At 42.6% G+C, this 21,340-nt stretch overlaps 1 protein-coding gene across 2 annotated transcripts in view; it reads right to left on the minus strand.

Annotated features, from left to right (window-relative positions):
- Positions 1–10,650: 10,650 nt before the first annotated feature.
- TPK1 (thiamin pyrophosphokinase 1) overlaps positions 10,651–21,340 on the minus strand; it is a 336,496-nt gene continuing 325,806 nt past the window's right edge. For both annotated transcript variants that reach the window (XM_028106283.1, XM_028106279.1), the window contains one exon: positions 10,651–12,225. In XM_028106283.1, coding sequence (XP_027962084.1) covers positions 12,107–12,225 — 119 coding nt within the window. In that variant the 3' untranslated portion in view covers positions 10,651–12,106. The remainder of the gene's footprint in view (positions 12,226–21,340) is intronic.

The raw sequence follows: 21,340 nt of genomic DNA on the forward strand, positions 1-21,340 counted from the left end.
AGAATCTATTTGCCTTTGAGTTCTGGAGCCATTCAGGAGATAAGGAAGGCACTTGCATTTTGCAGAATGATTAGTATAATAATATATCAGATCACACTGAGACCGCTCCCCAGGTTTCCTTGGCCCCCTTCCCCAGGTTGCTGGGTCTGTGAGACCGCCACTGTCCCCTCACCTGACACTGCTGTCCCCCTCGTTCTGCCTCAGGGGCAAGGCCGGCGTCCGGGGTCTGTCAGGTCAGGCGTGGGCACCAACACTGCCCTTCCCCCCCAGAGGTGAGGCAGCCATCAGTGGAGGGCCGGGGATTTGGCATCCCTGGTGGCTGCCTGGAAACCCTTGTGACAAATCGGGTGAAGGTGCAAGGGGCCAGGCTTGTAGGCCGAGGACAGAGCTTGTGAGGAGGCCTTGGGAGAGCACAGAGCTCGGAGAGCAGCAAGATGGGAGCGTGGCTGGAGTGTGGTGAGCCGGCGGGAGAGGGAGGCCGAGGGCAGGTGAGACAGGGCCTGCTGGACCATCCGGAACCTTAGCCTGAGTGCGGCTTGGGTGTCACAGGAGTCACACAAGTAGCCTTGCATCTGCTGCAGGTCCCTCTGGCTTCAGTGTGGAGACGCGATGGGAGGGGCATGGAACCTGAGAAACAGAGCGGAGCGGGGAGATGTGGGGCGAGGGAACCAGCGGCTGGAGCTGATGGGGTAGCCGGCGTCCGGTCAGGAGCCCCAAGAGCCCAGTGTGGGTGGCTCTGTCATGAACTTTGCCTGAGTGATTTAAGTCTCTTGCTGCTCCATTTGCTTATCTATGAGTTAGAGTTAAAGTTTCCTGATTCCGAGCCTTACTTTGAGAATTAAGAGAACACACTTGCAAAATAAGGATGCTTCTGGAATCCTGTTTGGGCATTGGGATGGTGTGGGGGGCGTGGGGATGGCGTGGGGGGCGATGACTGGGGATGGTGCGGGGATGGTATGGGGATGGTGCGGGGGTGGCACGGCGACGGCGTGGCCGCCTCTGATTGGCGGTGCGGTCAGGCTGGTTAAGCACAGCCGCCACCGAGTCCATTCCTCAGGCCAGGTAACCAGGTGATGTACGTGGACGTAAGGAGGCTTATCTTGAAAGCGTGTCTCCACTGGGTTAAGGATGGAGCCAGAGCTATTTTGGGTAATAGAAATGGCTGGCAGGCCACCGGAAAGAGCAGCGCTGAGAAGTGCCAGCCGGCATTTGCTTCCCGCTGAGCTCTGCATGTATTAAAACAGACTGATAAACACGGTAATTAACAATCCTGGAGTGATGGTACGTTCCTACAATAAAAACAGGTGATGGATTTGAAATGCAATTTGAACCTAATCATTTGGGTGAGGTTATTTCATAGTTGACTAATTTAGCAAACCATTTTTAAAAAGTGCTAATTAAAAATTGCCTGAGGTTATCAATTTGCTGCCAGAACTACAGAAAAATGGGTATAGAAGGGTTTCAGTCCAGCTAATTATTGAATAAAGCTTAAGACTTGATTACCATGGCAGAGAATTTTTTAAATGGGGATCTTTTCATGGCACGTCTTGTTATTTAGGGGAGTAGTTATTGAAAGAGTAGAACGATGACATAGTGTCTTATGTGGTTCATTTTGTTCATCAGTATACCCAGCATTATTAGGGTGAATCTATTCTTACATACTGGACTGAGGAACCTCGGGGCCCCTGTTAACAGTCTCCTAAGTAGGAGCTGGCCCGGAAGCCTGCCACCCAGAGCACACGGTTGTCACGTTTGTTTTCGTCATCAGCATCTGGAGATTCAGTTAGAGCATTTAATGTGCTGGGAGGGTGGCTGGTGCAATTCTTCCTGATGCTTTACCACTTCCCTTAGAGTATCCTAAAAATTAGTTATCGCCAGGAAGTCTTAATAAGAATTAGACTGTAAGCTCTAAGGGGACACACAGCATGTTGGTCTCATTCCATGTTCATCTCCCAGTGCTGGCCCATGGGAAATTCTCAGTAAGCACTGTTGAATGCAGGAATCCAGTATGTGCCAGGTGTTGTTCTAGGGCTTTGGGATGCATCAGTGAATAAAACATTCTAGCAGGAAGAAGAGAGATATAACATAGTAAATAGATTATGGGTATGCTAGAAGGTAAGATAATTAAAGCCAAGTAGCAGGGATTCAAAGTGCCAGGGATGGGGTGGGGTGGAATGGGGTACTGGGCATATTTTTTTATTAAATGGCATGTTCCAAGTGGGTCTGGTTGGGAAGGTGAGATGTGAGAAAGGATTTGAAAGTGGCTAGGGTGCTGGCCAAGTGGGCATCTGCAGAGGAGCATCCCAGGCAGAGAGAAGAGCTAGAGCAAAGCCCTCCAGCAGGTGGGCCTGGGTGTGTTTGAGGAATAGTGAGGAGGCGCATGAAGCTTGAACAGAGTGAGCAGGCAGAGAGTACAGGATGAGAAAGCGGTTATGGTTGCTGGGGGGGCAGATCATCTGGGGCATTTGGGTCCATTGTAAGGACTTTGGCTTTTCCTCTAAGCCACTGCAGAGCTTTGTGTAGAGAAATGGAATGATTGGATGCAACTACTGTGCTGAGAATAGTCAGGGGAGGACACAGGAGAGGAGGGGCCCCTGGGGGGCATTTGCAGTGATTTAGATGAGAGAGAGCAACGGCTTGGGCCAAGACAGTAATGGCAGAGATGGTGAGAAGCGGTCAGATTCCAAATACATTTTGAAAGTAGGGCTACCAATTGTGAGAGAAAGAGGAGACAGGTATAACTCGGGGATTTGGGCTTGGGTGCCTGGAAGGATGGGCTTGTCATCAGCTGAGGTGGGGAAGGTCGTCGTTGGAGCAGGCTTGGGGGACACCGCCACAGGGTTAGTGGTGGGAGTGCTGGGGGTGGAGAGTCTTGGATACCAGAGTAAGACGTCAAGTAGACAGTGGGATCGGCGACTCTCCTCGCAGACGTTGTCTGAAGCCATGTGCCAGGTGAAATCACGAAGAGGCTGAGCAGACAATAGAAAAGAAAAGAGGGAGGTACGCCTGGGTGGTGCAGTGGGTTAAGAATCCGACTCTTGGTTTCAGCTCAGGTCATGATCTCAGGGTCAAGAGACAGCTCACACTGGGCTCCGCACTGGGCAAGGACCCTGCTTGGGATTCTCTCTCCCTCTGCCCCTCTACTTCCCCCCTTCCACCACCCACTGACACTCTCTCTCTCAAGAAGAAAGAAGGAAAGAGGGAGGACTGACTTAGGAGCAGTGTGTTAAAAGGCTGGGGGAAAACTTCTAGAAGGTACAGAAAACCAGCAACCAGTGAATTAGGAGTAAAACCTGGAGAGTGTGATTTCTGGAAGGGAAAGGAAGAACATGATCATTGTGTTAAATATTCCCACCAGGTCAAGTCAGACAAGGATTGAGCCTTCATCATTGGCTTTACCCATATGGATGCCAGTGGTGCCCATAAAGACCGTGGTTTGGGGGTGTCGGTGGGGGGCAAGAAATCACCCCAATGTGGGTTTAAGAGAGAAATGGGAGGAGGGGAATTGGAAAAAGTGCCTTTATTTATTTAGACAGCTTCAAAGGAGTTTACTACAAAGGAAAATATAAAAATAAAAAAAATATATAAAAATATAAAAAAAATAAAAAAAATGAAGTGGTAGTAGATAGAGGAAGGGGGGTCAATAGAATTTAAGATGGTATTGTTTGCTGATGCCAGTGAGGATGGTCCAGGGCAGAGGAAAACTTGATGATGTCAGGGTGACTGGATTGAGGACATGTCGTCTAATTGCTGGACACCAGGAAGGACCCACTAAAGAACAGCATATATGTATGTTTGTACCTATTTAACTTAATACGAGGCTAGTCATCATGGTTGTGTGTTTCTCTCTAGCTATTTCCAGGTGCAGGGGAGATAGAAATTTGGATTTCAGCAGGGTTTGGGCTTTGCAAGTGAGCACAAAGTAGGGTTGAGGGTGTTGTGGTTGTAAGGATTGAGATGGAATTCAAGGAGGAGATGCTCTGTAATGTTTGTTGAATGAATACCCGATTTAATGAAAAGCTGAAATTTTGTTTATGGAAGAGGAAAAAGTGTGTGTTTTAGAAGAATAGACTAAAAGCTCTCCCTCGGTGTGTGAGAAACTACAGAATGAATCAGACAGTCGGGGTCTCTGCGATGGCAGCCATCCTGTGCATGTAAGTCAGGTTCTGCCCTTCTGTGTGCTCCTACTTACAAGTGCCTTAGAGAATCTGACTTCGTCTGCCTCTGTGGGTCCCTCTGGGCCTGTCTGCTTGGGCGAATGTCTTTGTAGTGTTAGAAAGTGGCTTTTATTAAAATGTGACAGTTTATTTTTTCTTATCTATAAATAGTTTAAATTGAATACTCCAATTCTATTTCAAAAAATAAAATGTGATTGAACATGATGCTTATTTTCTTTAAAAATGTAGAAAAAGGGCAGAAGTAGATGGAAGAAAAAGTTACCTACAATTAGTCAAAGCTAACCATGGTAAAATGTTTATTCTCTTCCAGTATTGTCTGATATTTACATAATTGTGACCAACATGTTCATATGCACGGTGTCCTTTTTGCTCTTAACATCAGCCCTTGTGACAGACTGCTCCCAGGCCACTCTTACCGGGTCCATAAACGGCCATCTTGTACCACGTGTGAATGGGAGGTGTCCGCGCTGGAAGCTGATGCTTGTTAGCATTCCAAGTGGGCGAGAAAAGGAAGCCGACTTCCGTCTCTCTTCTTTCCCCACTGTTTCACCCGAAGTGCAGGTCTCCTTGTGCCCACTTTCTTGTCTACCTTCCCACATGTCTTTCCTCTCGTGTGTCCCCCTTTCTCCCATCTCTCTCTGTCCCTCACCCGTCTCACTGTAATGGGAGCCAGTGAGGGCATCCCTGGACCCCAGTGTCGGCCTTGCAGGAGACACTCAGATCTGTGTTAAAGGACAGCAGTATGTCAATTTGAAGGTCCCACTCAACTGGATTTTCTGCTTTATTGGAAGTTAACTCATTATTATAATGAAGCGGCACAGGGTTCATCTCATCTCCTGCCTGGGACTTTGGACCTCATGGAACCAGGCTGACTCATTTTCATCTCTGTCCTTTCATCTGTGTCGTTAGAGCGGTCAGACACTTCACCAGCCAGAAATCTGCAGCCTAGGACGCTGCCCGGCAGATGCTGTAGCAGTAAATTTTCAATGAGGCCCTAAAAATACATCTGTAAAAAATATGAAGTTAAGATCACTTCTGATGGTTTTCATAAGGAGCACAATCTAGGAAACAGATGTATCCTCTCCCTCAGACTTGATGTAGGTCTACACTGGATCTCCTGGGGAGTTAACATAGGATCTTGGAGCTTAATTTAGAGACCAGGGCCCCACGAGGGTTTGTTCAGGCTTGGACTGAGCCCTGGGGTGCTAGCCCTGGCATTCTGTGGTTGGCAGGTGGCAAAATTGTCAGAAGATTCTTTTTTTTATGTTAAGATGAATTGTGCCTCCCATAAAGCCTCCAAAAGGTCCTGCTGTGTGGAATGCTTCGAGAAGGCCAGAGTAGGAATAAATGGAAACTATAGTAACTTGGGGCTTCTATTACTCTGAATTTGTAGTCAATCCATTCATCTTGTCCCCTTTGACTCTATTATTACTTCCTTGATTTTTATGCTATGGAGCTTCAGCTTTTAAAAATTACACACCTACCCAGGAGAAAGGTTAACCTTAGAGCAACTTGTGGTAAGCTATTTTTCGTGAAGACAGGAGTGAGTAACGGTGGCATCAGGGTGATTTAATACCATTTCTGTATTCACGTGGACACACAATTACTAGCAACATCTCATTTGGAGAAGAAATTATGAAAGTGAGTTGTGTGTCCATTTAAAATTGAGAGCAAGTTTTTTGTTGGAAAAATTTCTTTCTTCCTAAAAAAAAAAAAATCTCTATCCCACCCCCATTTAGCCTTAAAAAGAATATATTGGTTTCTTCATGATTTAATCTGTGACTTTTTCCCCGTAAAATTGTTGTTCAGTGCCACTGGCATACAAATATTCAAACTGACCGTGTTGCTCAATTCCTTGCAATGGAATTGAATAAAAACTTGGATTAAAAGGTCAACTTCAAAATATGCACAATAAATTCACCAACGAAAAGCTTCCCAACAACTTTCTGCACCATTTCTCCTCATCTCATTACTCATGGAGGCTCCCTGAATTTTAAAGCCTGCAAATGAAAGAGCAGAATGTGTAGACCACTGGGGCCTAGGAAATTTTTTTTCATGAACAGGGAATGAAAAGTAGAGTGAAAAATATTTCTTAATGAAGTTGACACAGTAGAGAGAGAATTGGCAGACACTTAATATTTCCTATGGTATAAAAAAAGGTAAAACTCCTCTATTATTTTAAGAAATCCCTTACTCTATACCCTTCATATATTTGGTCCCATAGCCATAGTATTGAAAGCCTTGCTATTTTTGAGATGATTATTTTTCTAATTTTATAGCAGACGATGGTAAAATCATTGGGGTTATCCAGCAGGGGCTGGTGGGACAAAGTATAGGAGTTTTTATGTGAGTAGAGTGTCTTACTGTAACATAGCTGTTCATGCGTTCCACAAATACGTGCTGAGTTAACTACGTAAGTAAGATCAGAAGGCTGGTTTTTTGGATAAGATCATTTTTTTAAAAAAAATTAATCCTTTTGTGGTATTTATGCTTTTTAAAAAGTTAGTTAACGGTGCTATCTACTAATAGAGAACACTTTATCAGAATCACAAATAATGAGGTTTAGTATGGGTAATTCAGTTGGAGATAACATACCATTTATTTTTTAATGGTTTTAGACTCCTCAGGCTAATTTCTTGTGCGTGCTAAAGGGAGGTCATTTGTGGAACAGGTAGATGTAAACACAAATAGAGAAAATACTGGAATCGAATGTCATGGTCTCCAGCTATTTCAGAATAACCTGTATTCTTGTCTGTAGTCCACTTCAGCTTCGGACAGCCACGGTCGTTCCTCGAACCCCCAAAGCTGAAAATAGCTCCAGCCACAAGATTTCTAACTGTGAAAAATTTCTTTGTTAATCTCATATTCTTTCCTTTTTTTTTTTTTCCTGGCAATTTAGGCCACACATGCTCTTTACATTTATTTTGACCTTGATTCTTTTGGTCCATACTGATTTCCCAAACCTCTGTTGTTCCTCGCCTCATGGCTTTCATTTTCCTTCCCTGTCTATTTCAAGTGACTTAAAATTCCTTGGCCTTTTGAGTTTGTTACTAGCTGGGCTTTGCTTTGGATGATGTCTTTATGCCCGGCCTTGGTGCTTTGAACCTTATTTCTTTTTTCAGATATGTGAGTAATTGAGTATATATAACCTGGTCTATCCAATCTAGAATTGGGGATTTTATCTTTAGGGTTGAGGAACCTATTTCAGTGAAACTTTAGCATACCTACTTAAATCTTGGGGGATCAGGGAAGGAAAAGAACAGCAGTTTTCAGGGACTAGGGAAGCCATGCACTGTTCCTGGTTCCCGGGTACAGGTGGTGAGGCTCATTCATGCACCACTGACACCACACACTGATTTCCTGCACACCTGCTGCCAGACGAGGCCCGACATGAAGTCCATGCTCCCAAGGGGTTTATAGTCTAGCAGAGGATTCACCATGTTAAGCAACTAAGCACAGCATTAATTATGCCTCTCAGATGGGACTCTAGTTCAGTTCTGCAGAATTTTATATCCCTAATTTCCCACGTTTATTGTTCAAAATATAACTGGCTTTTAAATATTCACTAGAAATGTCTTATATCTTAACTGAGTGATCTCAGGGTCCTGTTGATGTTTTTTCAAGTCATTTGCAGGGATGGCATTAATCTTCCTTTTTATTTTGCTGCATACAAAGTCCTTGCTTTCAGGGGTAGAATTAAGTACACAGTGAACAAGTCCTTCCTAACCTGTGAAGAAAATGATGTTGCCAGGACCTCTTTCTGGGGTTGTAAGCCTTGACATTTTGTGTATAGTGGGAAGATCACACATTAGCTCTGAGCCTCCGGGGTGCCAAGCCAAGGGAGAATAATTGATCGTGCCTGCCAGGAGAACTGTTCTGAGCTGAGGCTCAGACAGGGGCTCATCAGAAGAGAAAACTGTGATTGATAAGTGGAATCTGCTGTGGGCAAGGAAGGGCCTTGTACTGTAAGTGCCAGGAATTTTCCATTCCCGATATATTGACCCCTGGGAATGGCTCGACCTTGTGGCTTTTTTAATCTCCCTCCGGGTAGAAGGATCATTTATTTTTTTCCGAACAGAATGCTTTAGACACAACTTAAATAATCTAGCTCTCCTCCCCATTCCTAATGAAGTTAAATTGATGTTCTTATTCCCAAATAGGATCACATTCAGCCTGCTGTCATTGGCAGGTTATTCCTCTTAGCACACATATAAGAATGAAGACTATCATTACGAAATGGGGAAGATAAAGTGGTAAGTTAGACTCCTGTTGTCTTAGGAAAGAATGAATAACTCTTGCATTTACATACACATTTTTTAGAAGTTCCTTTATGCATTTCACTCTACCCCTTGATGTGTTTTTTCTATCTAGAATAGATTTCTGGGTGTTTTTCAATTTAGAGTAAAATTATTAAAGCATATTATGTGTGCGCACACTGTTGTGTGCATGTTTGTGTGGGCCTAGGTCGTGTGACGGACTGTGTTTCTCGTGGGTTGTGATCAGTTGGTACAGTTTGAAAGTCACCATTCAGACCACACCCTTTTTATAATCATAGAACCTTCGGGAATAGAAGAGTTTCTTACTGCTTACTGACTTGGCCTATATCATCAGTCTCAATCACGTCCAATCCATGAGCTGCTTTGACTGTTCAAATAAAACTCTGGAAGGCATGAATTTGAGCAGGGGTAGTAAGCAAGGTCTGTTTAAAATGCATTCCGCAGGTGTTGTGGAAGCAAACACAAATGTCTGAGCACTTACCTTTGTGAACGCGCACGCGGTCCCGGCCACCAGCCCCCACTCTCAGCGTCCCCTCTGACTACTGGGATGGTCCTGGTTCCCGTCCCAAGGGAACCTTGCTCTGTCTGCTTAGCAAAAATTCAGGAATAGACATATATTGCCCTGGCCATCCTCATCTGGGAGAGCGGCCCCACTCTGGATTCTTTGGACCACAGACGGTTTATTACATCTCAGTCGCGTGACTCCCACCAGCGTTCCAGGAGCTGTGGCCATTGTCATCTCCCAGCCGCCTGCAGAGAAGAGCCATCAGAGCGTGCTTTCACTCATCAGTGACTTAGGTAACCAGATGCTATTCTGGGGTCGCCACCATTTGATTTATAAAAGCCATACGTCCGACCCATGTAAAGAAGAAACAGACTGAAGTCAAAGGGGACAAGAAGCACAAGTCACTTGGCCAGGAGGGCCCAGCTTCCAGCGTCCCTTGCAGCTATGAGCTGGAGGTCAGGATCCAAACTGAACAGGAGGGTGGGAAGAGGGGCTGCCTGGGCACCTGAGATCTCACCGTCTGCACGCTCCTGCTGTAGTAAAAACATAACAGATACGTGTTTAGATGACGTGGCAAGGAAGCACATAGAAGAAATAGCACTTAGGTAGCTTTAAGGAATGGAATGGGAGTCATAGCCTGGCGGGAAGTGGGAGAGGTGCCCTACCCTGGAAGAGAGCACCCTCCCCGCGCCTCTGGTGGCTCCAGCACGATACGCGGACGGGGAGTGTGGGATGTCTCCGTGCTCTCCCCCTCTGCTTACTACACCTCAAACTATATTCTCTTTGCTAAGCGTCCCTTAGTAACACTGGTAAGATTTTCAGGATAAACAGGACATGCATTTTTTTGGTAGTAAAATTTAAAAACAATAGTCATTTTCTTTTATGTGTTGAGAATACGTTTCTGGTAATGAGTACGTAGCGGCTGAACCTCAACTTCTACGTGAAATAAAAAGTACAAGTGTCAAGAACACTACGCACTTTACCCACCACTCCTGCTCCCTTCTAGTTTGTGCAGCTGTTGCTCGGGGCAGTGGTTCGGAGGTCTTAGGTACCAAGTTCTGCCACTGGGGGTTCTGAGTTAAAGGACCTCGACTGACCTTTCCCCTGGCTTCTTTGCCCTTGTGTCTGCTGTGAATGGGAAGGTAGGCAGTACAGGGACAGGAGCTCCGGGATGTGCATTTGGCGGAGAACGTGCCGCAGGGTCTAGAGGGGGGCCTTCCACGCAGCACAGCACGGAGTGCAGGGTCTGGGCCGCTCACCTGTGCTCCCACCCTTCTGCTTTTTCTTACTTCCCCAGGGCTCTTCCTCCACTGGCTTTCTCCACTTTCGCTAGTATGGCAGTCCCTTCTATTTTTTCTCCAGCTTATAAAGATCTTCAAAAGCAATCCACCTGTCTTTCCTAAGGCCTGCAAGATAAGCAGGTGCTTCATATAATCCCTCTTTTCTAGATGGGCAGCGAGTCCAGAGAGAGAGCGTAAGCACCAGCACGTGTGATCTCATGCAGACCCTCCATGCAGCTTAGAGCAAGTATTAATACTGGCTGCTTGCTGAAATCTGAGGAGTGAAGTGCTGTTGTTATTAACCATCCTTTGGGCAATTTTTTTCTTTTTGTACAGAAACGTTGATTATGAGAGATCGGTGACAATGAAATACAGTTGAGAAAATGGGCTGTAAACAGACCACAAACATGCACACTGGTAACTAAGTATTTTTATTTGACGTCGGATTCCAATCTCCTATATTTGTGTAATAACAACAACTGACCTCTCATGGTGAACCTTCACAACTGCACGCAGCTCAACCGATTCCCCTTTCACTCTCCACTTAAAATCCAACTCTTGCTTTATCGTAACACCGGGAAGGAAAGAGCTGCTGGTCCTCGAGAGCAAGATGGGGATGTGCGTTCGTAAAACCTAGGGGGTGGGTTCTCCTCACGTCATGGTTTGTATGGCACCGTTTCGTTTGGTAAATAGGATAGAAAAGGGTAAGAGAGATGAGGGTCTCATTATAAAAGAAACGAGTGCATTTCAGTGCCCTACATGGTTTGAACTGCCGAGCCAGTAATGCTGTGCATTCTCTGCTGGGTAACTGCCAGGTGTCAGGGTCTAGAACCTAGGGGTGGAGGGGCAGCAGAAGGAAGCTCCGGCACCACCCCGCCAGCCCTGCCCCGGTTCTGGCTCAGGACAAAGTTCCGGGAACGTGGGTGAACCACTGGACCAGGACAGGAGCTCAGGCTTTCAGACCCAGATTCTTACTACTAGGTGTCAAACTCATTTCCTGGTCCTCTGCATTAACTTTGGGGCCTGTGAACCAACGCTTGTTCAGGCTGAGTAATGTCAGAAACAATTCATTTTTCGTGCATGAGTTTCCTCTGCACAATATCTTCAGCCTGGGTTGTAATTCCAATGAGGGCAGTTCTCATCTGTCACTCCCCTGGAGCCTAGTGCACTCGGCTCAGAGCTGAGCTTGGGGTGAAGGTGTCAGTAGGGCTTTATGACCTGTCATTCACCTTTCATGCCATTTCTCTCTTCACCTATAGCTTACATAACTGCCTGTTTTCCAATTTAATAATTAGGTCAATGATTCTTGATTTATTTTTAAAAGGTAATACCAAAGACAGGTAAAGCCAGGGCAAAATGGTGCCATTCTAACATCCCACTCTGAAAGGAATTTTTTCCCCATATTATACAGAGGACTCTAGCGTTAACATTCAGACGTAGCCTTCGGTGTAAGGATTTAAGGATGGGCAGAAGGTGGCTGATGTGTTAGACACCAAGGACCCTCAACAGAGAACTTTCTCAGCTTCAAAATCAAAAACAATTCTCTAGGATAAATGGAATGATAATAATTGGTACTGAATTTTATAGGGGAATGATCCACAATAGTTTTCCAAGTGAATGTAATAGAGCTTATTTACTTTCTTCAAAATAATCATTTTTCTCCCTCACTGTAAAATTGAGATCTGTCATTTGTGTTACCTGGATTATGTAAACATTAACATCTTTGAGACTACTGGGCTTCCCATGGAGAGGTTTAAATTTCTGTAAATCAAAGTTCTTGTTGAGCAATAAGCAATAAGTTGAGCAATAAGACAATAAGGCAAATGAGGTAAATCAGAGGCATGGCTGTGGATGCCAATTGCTGGGTCAGTTTTTGATGGCCATGGTCCAGAGGAGTGGATGGTCCGTTTCCACGGTCACGACACCAGATCCATCGTAGGTATTGGAAGTACTGACCAGTGTTCCAAAACCAAGCATGTTGTTTGCTGTAAGAAAACAATAAAACAATGGTTAGTGAGAGCCAACCTTTCTCCAGTGTGGTAGAACTTTGTCAACAGTTACCAAAAAGCAGTGAAACCTGTGCTTTGATATAAGCTATATACAGTGTGGAACAGGTGGAACATAACATGTAGGATTTTAAAATTGAAAGTTTCCATAACTTTCCAGGAGTTGGTTATTGGTTGTTAACTATTCTGGGATATATGCCACTCTCGGACAAAATTTCATTAAATTTTTAAATTTTTTTTCATAACCGATTGTAAAATCAAAACCCATTTTGTAGTGTGCTACTTACTTTCTTGCCTGGGTGCAATTATAATTTTTCTTGATGATTGAGAATTAACATTTTACATAAGTTATTAAACTCTATAAAGATGCAGTTTTAGCTTCAAGTCTGAATGATATGGGGTGGAAAGCTAATTACTCAAAAAAACCACGGGATTTTGGTTATATTTTTCTCATAAATTAAGAAAAGCCAAAATGAGCAAGGCTTGCTTTCTGTAAAATTAATAGAAACTCAAAGGTCAAAGCCGACTGTGAAATCTTGAGGAAGCCATAGGCTCAGCTGTAAAATGAGGCCAAGAGATGAGAGATAATCTTCTAACTACTTAATTATCAAAGTAAAGGCTTAGGAGTTAAGTGGTATATATGTAATTGGTAAGTAAATTCTATGTATGTATGTATATATATATTCTAACAGGTTAGCTGGAGTTAATGCTTAGGCATTAAGTTGAGGTAACCTCACTTTCTTTGCTTATGTAAGAGCAGTTCATCAACATGACCCCAAACTCATGACTGTCCTATACACATTCCATGATAACCAATATTATTCTCTTGGCTAAAATTCAAAGAGAAAAATAAATGGAGCCCCTTTCCTTTAAACAAAATGTAACTGAAGTTTACAGTGCTTTGGGGAAATAACCGGATTATAATGCTCACTTCCCACTAGAGGGAGCTCGTTATCTTCCTGAGGAAATCTCAAAAAGGCAATTTAAAAATCCAGAGATGGTATTACAGGACAGTGTATGATTAGTATTACCAGTTAACACAGTTTACTTATTAAAACTCAAATTACTTATTTTTCAGAGTTGTCAGCGCCTTTACTAATGCAAACACAAAGTTATAAGGTAAAACCATACAAGAATACGGAGTACACCTCAGGTAATATTACCCTAATACATAATTCAGTGTAAGAAGCTCTTGCCTCTTCAATAACTTGGAACTTTTTTGAGATGAAGTTTCTAAATGATACTAATATGCACCTAAGTTTACAAATCTAGACACGATTTTGTGGATAGTGGGTTAGGGTGGTGGTCATGGATTCATGACAAAGTCTATTTGGGGTCTGTTGGAGAAAGGGGCCGTGGCTCTCCTGCAGGGCAGCCTTGCCTGAGATCAGGTGCGCACCCCACCCCCAGACATCTGGGCCAGGCCTAGGATTTCAAGGCTTTCCCAGTGGCCCACAAGGGGAACCGTTGAACATTGCAAACCACTTATTCATAAAGTTGGGGAACAGTTTGAACATTGCAAACCACTTCATAAAGACAATTTTGGATGCTCTAGTGGGCCTGCCAACTTTACAGTGGAAACTTCCCGGTGAAGTACAAGATATAGATATATGCACAACCACTTGAATTTGACACAATGCATTTTAAGATTCTGGACACTGATTAAAATCCTGGCTTTTATATAGGCTCAGGACAAGAGCACAAAATTATTTCCCTAGTTTGTAGTTGCATATATATTCCTTTCTGCTTTTCTGAAGGTAGACTATCGATTTTGGATTATTAAGACTAGACACTTAGGAGATACATATATATCTAAGTGTCTCAATCAATCTATCTGTATCTATCTGTTTCCCTGACATTAATTCTTTATGGGGAAAGAATGAACACAGTTTTAATCTCATCATGAAGAGTCACCTCCCAAAGGCCCCACCTCCAGATACCACCACGTTGGGGGTTATGGCTTCCACATACGACTTTTAAAGGACACATTCAGTGTGTAGCAGTACAGTCAGAATTAATGAAAGGTTACAATTAAATACATTTGCTAGTCTCCAACTTTATGGAAATTACAATAAAATGACAGAAAACTAAGATGAATAAGCTGAACTACAAAATCATGAATTTTAATTGACTGTGTCACTACAATTATTTTGGAGTATATTCCTTCCAGTCAATCATGCTTTTGGAGCAAACCGTAAATTAGTCTTCCCTATAAGAAAAAAAAAATTTTTTTTTTGAGGAAAATAGTTGGAATTATGATTGAACTCTCCCTACCCCAAATGTTGGAGGGTCAATTATGAAGTAAAATAACAAGACTGGCAGACAGACAACTTCCCACAGATGGGAAAACAGATTATTTTCTTCCAGTTCTATTGATATATATTGATGCATACCTATATACTAGGAAATGATTATCACAATAAACTTAGTTAACATGTATTACAAATTTTTTTCCCTTGTGATAAGAACTTTTAGAATCTACTCTTACCAACTTTCAGATATTCCACACGGCATTTTTAACTACATTTATCATGTTGTATGTTATATGCCCAGTACTTCTAGATCTAAGAACTAGAAGTCTGTGTTCACCTTCACCTAATTCCTCCCCACACCTGTGCCCCTGGCAACAAAGTATCTGAGGTCGGTATTTTTAGATTCCACATATAAGTGAGATCATACAGTATTTGTCTTTCTCTGACTCACTTCACTTAACATAATGCCCTAAAAGTCTATTCATGTTGTTGCAAATGGCAGATTTTCCCCTTTTTATGGCAGAATAATATTCCTGTGGTGTGTGTACCACAACTTCTTTATTTTATTTTTATTTATTTATTTTTTTTTTAAAGAGTTTATTTATTTATTTGACAGAGAGAGACAGCGAGAGAGGAAACACAAGCAGGGAGAGCGGGAGAGAGAGAAGCAGGCTTCCCGCGGAGCGGGGATCCCGATGCGGGGCTCGATCCCAGGACCCTGGGATCATGACCTGAGCCAAAGGCAGACGCTGAACGACTGAGCCACCCAGGCGCCCCTCCACAACTTCTTTATCCATTCATCCACTGATGGACACATTTCTTGGCTCTTGTGAATAATGCTGCTACAGAACATGGTGTGCAGATCTCTCTTCAACATAGTTTTTTCATTTCCTTCAGGTATGTTCCCAAAAGTGGAATTGCTGGATCATAGGGTAGTTCTAGTTTTAATTTTTTTGAGGAACCTCCATACTGTTTTCCAAAGTGTCTGTACCAGTTTACATTTTCATCAACAGCATTCATGGGTTCTCTTTTCTCTAAGACCATGCCAGCATTTGTTATCTTTGTCTTTTTGATGATAGTGTAAGGTGATAGAGCTCTTTGTGGTTTTGAGTTGCATTTCTGTAATGATGAGTGATGTGAGTGCCTTTTCATGCACCTGTTGGTCATTTGAATATCTTCTTTGGAAAAATGTCTATTCAGGTACTCTGAATGGATTATTTGCTTTTTTTTCTTTTTGCTACTGAATTTTAGGAATTCTTTATATATTTTAGATATTAACTCCTTATCAGATATACAGCTTGCCAATATTTTTTTTCTCCTTTTCATACATAGGTTGTCTTTTCATTTTGTTGATTGCTTCTTTTGTTGTGTGGAAGGTTTTAGTTTGATGTAGTCCTACTTGTTTATTTTTTAATTTGTTGTTTGTGCTTTAGGTGTCTTAACAAAACATCATTGCCAAAACCTGGGTCAAGACAACTTTTCCCCTAGGTTATTTTCTAGGAGTTTCATGGCTTCAGGTTTCATGTTTAAGTCTTTATTCCATTTGAGTTAATTTTTGTGAATGGTTTAAGATAGGAGTGAATATCCAATTTTCTCAGTACCACCTACTGAAGAGATAGTCTTTTCTCAATTGAGTATTCTTGGATCCCTTGGCAAATATTAGTTGATTGTATAGCTGGGGGGTTAATTGTATAGCTCTGGGTTATGTTCCATTGGTTCATGTGTATATTTTTTATGCCAGTTACATACTGTTTTGATTACTACAGCATTATTATATAGTTTGAAATCAGGAAATGTGATGCCTCCAGATTTGTTCTTTCTCAGCATTACTTTAGCTATTCAGGGTCTTTTGTGGTTCCATACAAATTTTAGGATTTTTTTTTTAACTTTTGTAAAAAATGACATTAGAATCTTGCTAGGGATTGCATTAAATCTATAGATGGTTTTGGATAGTATGGACATTTTAATGGTATTAATTCTTCCAATCCATGAACATGGAATATCTTCCCATTTGTGTCTGACTCAATTTCTTTCATTACTGTCTTATAGTTTTCAGTGTAGAGATCTTTGACCTCTTTGGGTAAATTTATTCCTAAGTATTTTATTGTTTTGATGCTATTATAAATGGGATCATTTCTGTCTTTTTCAGATAACTCATTGTTAGTATATAGAAACACTACTGATTTTTGTATGTTAATTTTGTAACCTGTACCTTTGCTGAATTGTTGATCTGTTTTTGGTACGGCTCTTAGCATTTCTGTGTATAAAATCATATAATCTGCAAATAGACAATTTATTTCTTCTTTTTCAATTCTGATGCCTTTTATTTTGCCTAACTACTCTGGCTATGACTTCCAGTACTGTGTTGAATAGGAATGGTGAGACTTGGCACCCTTGTCTTCTTCCTTATCTTACAGGAAAGACTTTCAAACTTTTGTCACTGAGTATGATGTTAGCTGTGGGCTTGTCATATATGGCCTTTATTAGATGGAGGCACCTTCTTTCTATGTATTTGTTAAGAGTTTTTATCATGAATGGATGTTGAATTTTGTCAGATGCATTTTCTGCATCTATCGAGATGATCATATGATTATTTTTTTCTATTAATGTGATGTATCACATTTATTTATTTGTGTATGTTGAACCATCCTTGCATCCCAGAGATAAATACCACTTGATTATGGTGAATAATCCTTCTGATATGCTGGTGAGTTCAATTTGCTAGTAATTTCGTTGAAAATTTTTCATCTGTATGTATCAGGGATATTGGCGTGTAGTTTTCTTGTAGTGTCCTTATTTAGCTTTGGTATCAGCATAATGCTGGCCTCATAAAAGGAATTGGGAGTGTTTCTACTGTCTCAGTTTTTTGGAAGAGTTTGAAAAGGATTGGCACTAATTCTTCTTTAAATGTTTGGTAAAATGCACCAGGGAAGCCATCTGGTCCTGGGCTTTTCTTCATTGGGAGATTTTTCATTACGGATTCAAGCTCCTTACTAGTAATTCATCTGTTGAGATTTTCTATTTCTTCCTAACTCAGTCTTGGTAGGGTGTATGTTTCTAAGAATTTTTCCATTTCTTTGCAGTTGTCTAGTTTGTTGGTGTAGTCTTCATAGTAGTTTCATATAATCTTTTGTATTTTGGTGGTTTAGTTGTAATCTTTTTCATTTATAAGTTTTTTTGATTTGAGTCCTCTCTTTTATGTTGGTTAGTCTACATAAAGGTGTCAATTTTATCTTTTCATAGAAACAACTCTTAGATTTGAAAAATTCTTTTCCTTTTCTGTATTTCATTTTCTAATCTTTGTTTCCAATCTTTTCTTTCCTCTGCAGACTTTGAGCTTAGTTTGTTCTTCCTTTTCGAGTTCCACAGATATAAAGTTAGGTTGTTTATTTGAAATCTATTTTCTTTTTTTTTAATTAAAAAATTTTTTTTAAGATTTTATTTATTCATTTGAGAGAGAGAGCACAAGCAGAGGGAGAGGGAGAAGCAGACTCCCTGCAGAGCTGGGAGCCCAATGTGGGGCTCAATCCTAGGACCCTGAGATCATGACCTGAGCTGAAGGCAGATGCTTAACCATCTGAGCCATCCAGGCACCCCCAAATCTTTCTATTTTCTTGATGTATGCATTATAGCTATGAACTTCCCTCTTAGAACTGCTTTTGTTTCCTATAAGTTTTCATATATTGTGTTTAAAGATACTTTTTTTAAATTCTTCTTCGACCCATTGGCTGTTCAGGAGAATGCTATTTAAGTTCCATGTATTCACAAACTTTCCAGTTTTCCTCCTGTTATTGATCTTTAGTTTCATACCACTGTGGGCAGAGAGGATAATTGGTATGATTTCAGTTTTCTTGAATTTGCTAAGACTTGTTTTGTAGCCTAACATAGGATCCTAAAAAATGTTCCATGTGCTGGCTGTGTTCCCTGCCCAAGTGCAACTGTAAGATGGGCTCCACAGTTGAGTGGATTTGTTGGTCAGGCTTCCAAGACAGTTAGGACTACTACTATTCTCAGGAATAGGCATGGCTATGAATTAGCTTCCCTGATTGGGCAGGGCAGCAGAACAGGGGCTAAGGCCATAATGGCTTGTTGTTTGGGGACCCAAATCAAGCAGGACTGTGCACCATCTCTGGCCAGATGGAGAGAGCCACTGGCCATGTGCTCAGCTCATGTGCCACTGTAAGCAGGGCTGCAGGTGGGCTACCTGGCTTCCCCTGTACTTTGGTTAGGTTCCCTGGTTGGGTGGGCAGAAGGCTATACTCAGCAGGGGTCAGGGCTACAAATTCATTTTCCTGCTTCAGTGGGGTTGCTGTAAATGCCCCAAGACTGGCAAGGCTCTTTTCTGGAGGTCGAACAGGCTATAGTCTTGGCTCTGCAGATGGGAAGGGCCGCTGGCTTGGCTGTCCACTCAAGTGCTGCTTCATTGGGATTGCAGGATGGGCTATGCAGACTCCTGGGAGCTATGGTTGGGTTTCCCGGTCGGTCAGTAGGTAGGTAGGTAGGAAGGACTATAAATTAGTTTCCCTACTTGGTTGGGGCCATAGAATAGGCCCCAGGGCATGCAAGTCTTTTGTTTGGGGACCCAATCAGGCAGAACTGTGCACCAAGCTCCCTGGCCAGTGGGGTTACCTTTCTGGCTCTGAAGATAGGCAGCTTGAGTGCTGCCGTGCTAAACAGTTTCCCAGGGGCTCAGGCTTCCTGCATGGGGAGTTACACTCAGCAGTAGGTAAACCTACGAATTAGCTGTCCTGCCCAAGCAGAGCAACTGAACTGGCTCCAAAGCTGGTATGGCTCATTATTTGTGGTCCCAAATCAGGCAGATTGGTGCCCCACCAAGTTCCTGGTTAGACTGGGCCACAATCTTGACTCTGCAGATAAGCAAAACCACTGGCTGAGCTTGAATGCTGCTATGAGTGGAAACTCGGTCTTTCAGGATCCAAATGTGGTTGCTATAAACTCTATTTCCCTTTTCAATCACAATCCGATGCCCAGTGGTCAAGCTGCACAATTCCCCCTTGATGTGAGACCTGAAGTGAAGGGCCTCTTGTGAAGTGACCCACAGTGCAGGGGAGCTGGATGTCCACCGTGGGCTCTGTTTCCTGTTGGAGAAACTGTAGGCTCCGGAGTCCGCTTGGTGCAGTGTTGTGCTGGCCTGTGGAAGGAGCCATGTGGTCAGTGTAGCCGCTCCTCTTGCCCTTCTGATGCAGTCTGTCTTGGTCTTTGTGCTTTAGGCTTACCCCCATATGGGTTCTAGGATTTTTACAATGGTGTCTCTTTCGTGGATAACTCTTAGTTTCTTGTGAAGGGGACTGAAGTTGGGAATGACCTATGTTGCCATCTTGATGCCATCACTCTCTCAAAATCTACCCCCAAAAACTTGTCCAAAACCTTGACTGGCTTAACATTTATATTCAATTCAACATTTAGACAATTGAGATGTAGTGTTTTTTTTTCCCCCTCTTTGTTTGCAGAAAGCAGAATTAACCATGGTTCTAAGATAACCAGTCATTCAGATCAAGTCCTGTTTTAACTAGGGACAAGAATATAAGTTACAGCTTTGTATCAAATTATAGGAAACTATCACATGTGATCAACATAACCTGAAACTGCTTGCTGTGTCTGAGTGTGAAAGTGCAGTCTCAGCTGTGTGCTTCAAAGCCAGTGCCATCGATTGTTTTAAGGGCAGTTGTGATGTAACGACAGCAATATTGGCCAATGAGGGCTGGTTACGTTCCTGTTCCAGTGAAACGTAATACCTGATATATTAGAGAACACAGAAGCACAGCCTAACTTGTGGGTTTTCATATTTTAGAGAAATAGAAGTACTTAAAAATAAGAGAAACATTAACATAGATTTTACAATTCTCGTCCATGATCTCAAACTGTTTTCTTTCCCAAAGGTAAGGATGAGAGTTAGGCACGTCATATTCTGTTGCTTTACTGACATCCTACCAGTGTTTGTGTAAAGCTGGAAAGACTGAGGAATATATGGCAGAAGCTGGCAAATTGGTGGAATTTAAATTATTCAACCCTTCTTGTGTCACATGAGGGTAAGCAGGGCCATCTGTCCTGCTGTCTTGCTTGCCCTCCTCTGCTGGCCAGCCTAGTGGTCTGTGGCTCTTTTGAGCTGATTGACGGTGTAATAGAGGCCATGGGGAGGCTTCTGATGCTTTAAAGGCGTGGAAAGCACGAGTGGGAAGGACTTGTTCCCTGTGCTCCCGGGTGACTGTTCTGCTCTGATACTTTGATGGAGGAAGGCTCTCCCTGTCAAAAAGTCTAAACCCTGTCGTGTGAGGTTAATGAGTCCGACCCAGGTTCAGACGATGGCTCTATGAACTCCGTTTTCTCATCTATAAAATGTGGATAAGAATATCTACTTCACAGAGAAGCCGTATGAATTATCTAGTCAGCAATCTAACATGATAAGTATTAAAGAAATTTTCAGCCTCTTTGCTTCTGTCAGCGAAGTAGATCAAGGTTTCTTTTCCCACATTCATAGTCTTTTAAAATGACAAAGAGAGCTTGCCATGATTTGAACGACTAGCAAATGCCTTACTTCGAATGATTAGTTTATAGCCAGCTGAGAGGTATGATGAGATAACTTTGCTGGGCTGGTAAATCATTTGTTTTTATAGGTATTTACTATGTTATCCTCTTTGCTGGACACTAGAGCTAGAAAGTCAAGCACAACAGACCAGACAGAAGCATGGGGCCAGGATGGGTTGTGTATTCAAGCAGGAAGTGAATCCGTGGGTGAGGGGTGTCACACACAGTCACACAGGCCTGATGCCCGTCCTGGCTTCCTAAGAATTTGGGGGTTGACACTGGTTATTTTGTAAAAA

Source organism: Eumetopias jubatus, unplaced genomic scaffold (genome assembly GCF_037043125.1).
Source record: "Eumetopias jubatus isolate StellerSeaLion01/CBP00866 unplaced genomic scaffold, mEumJub1_p1.0 scaffold_14, whole genome shotgun sequence".
Lineage (NCBI taxonomy): Eukaryota > Metazoa > Chordata > Mammalia > Carnivora > Otariidae > Eumetopias > Eumetopias jubatus.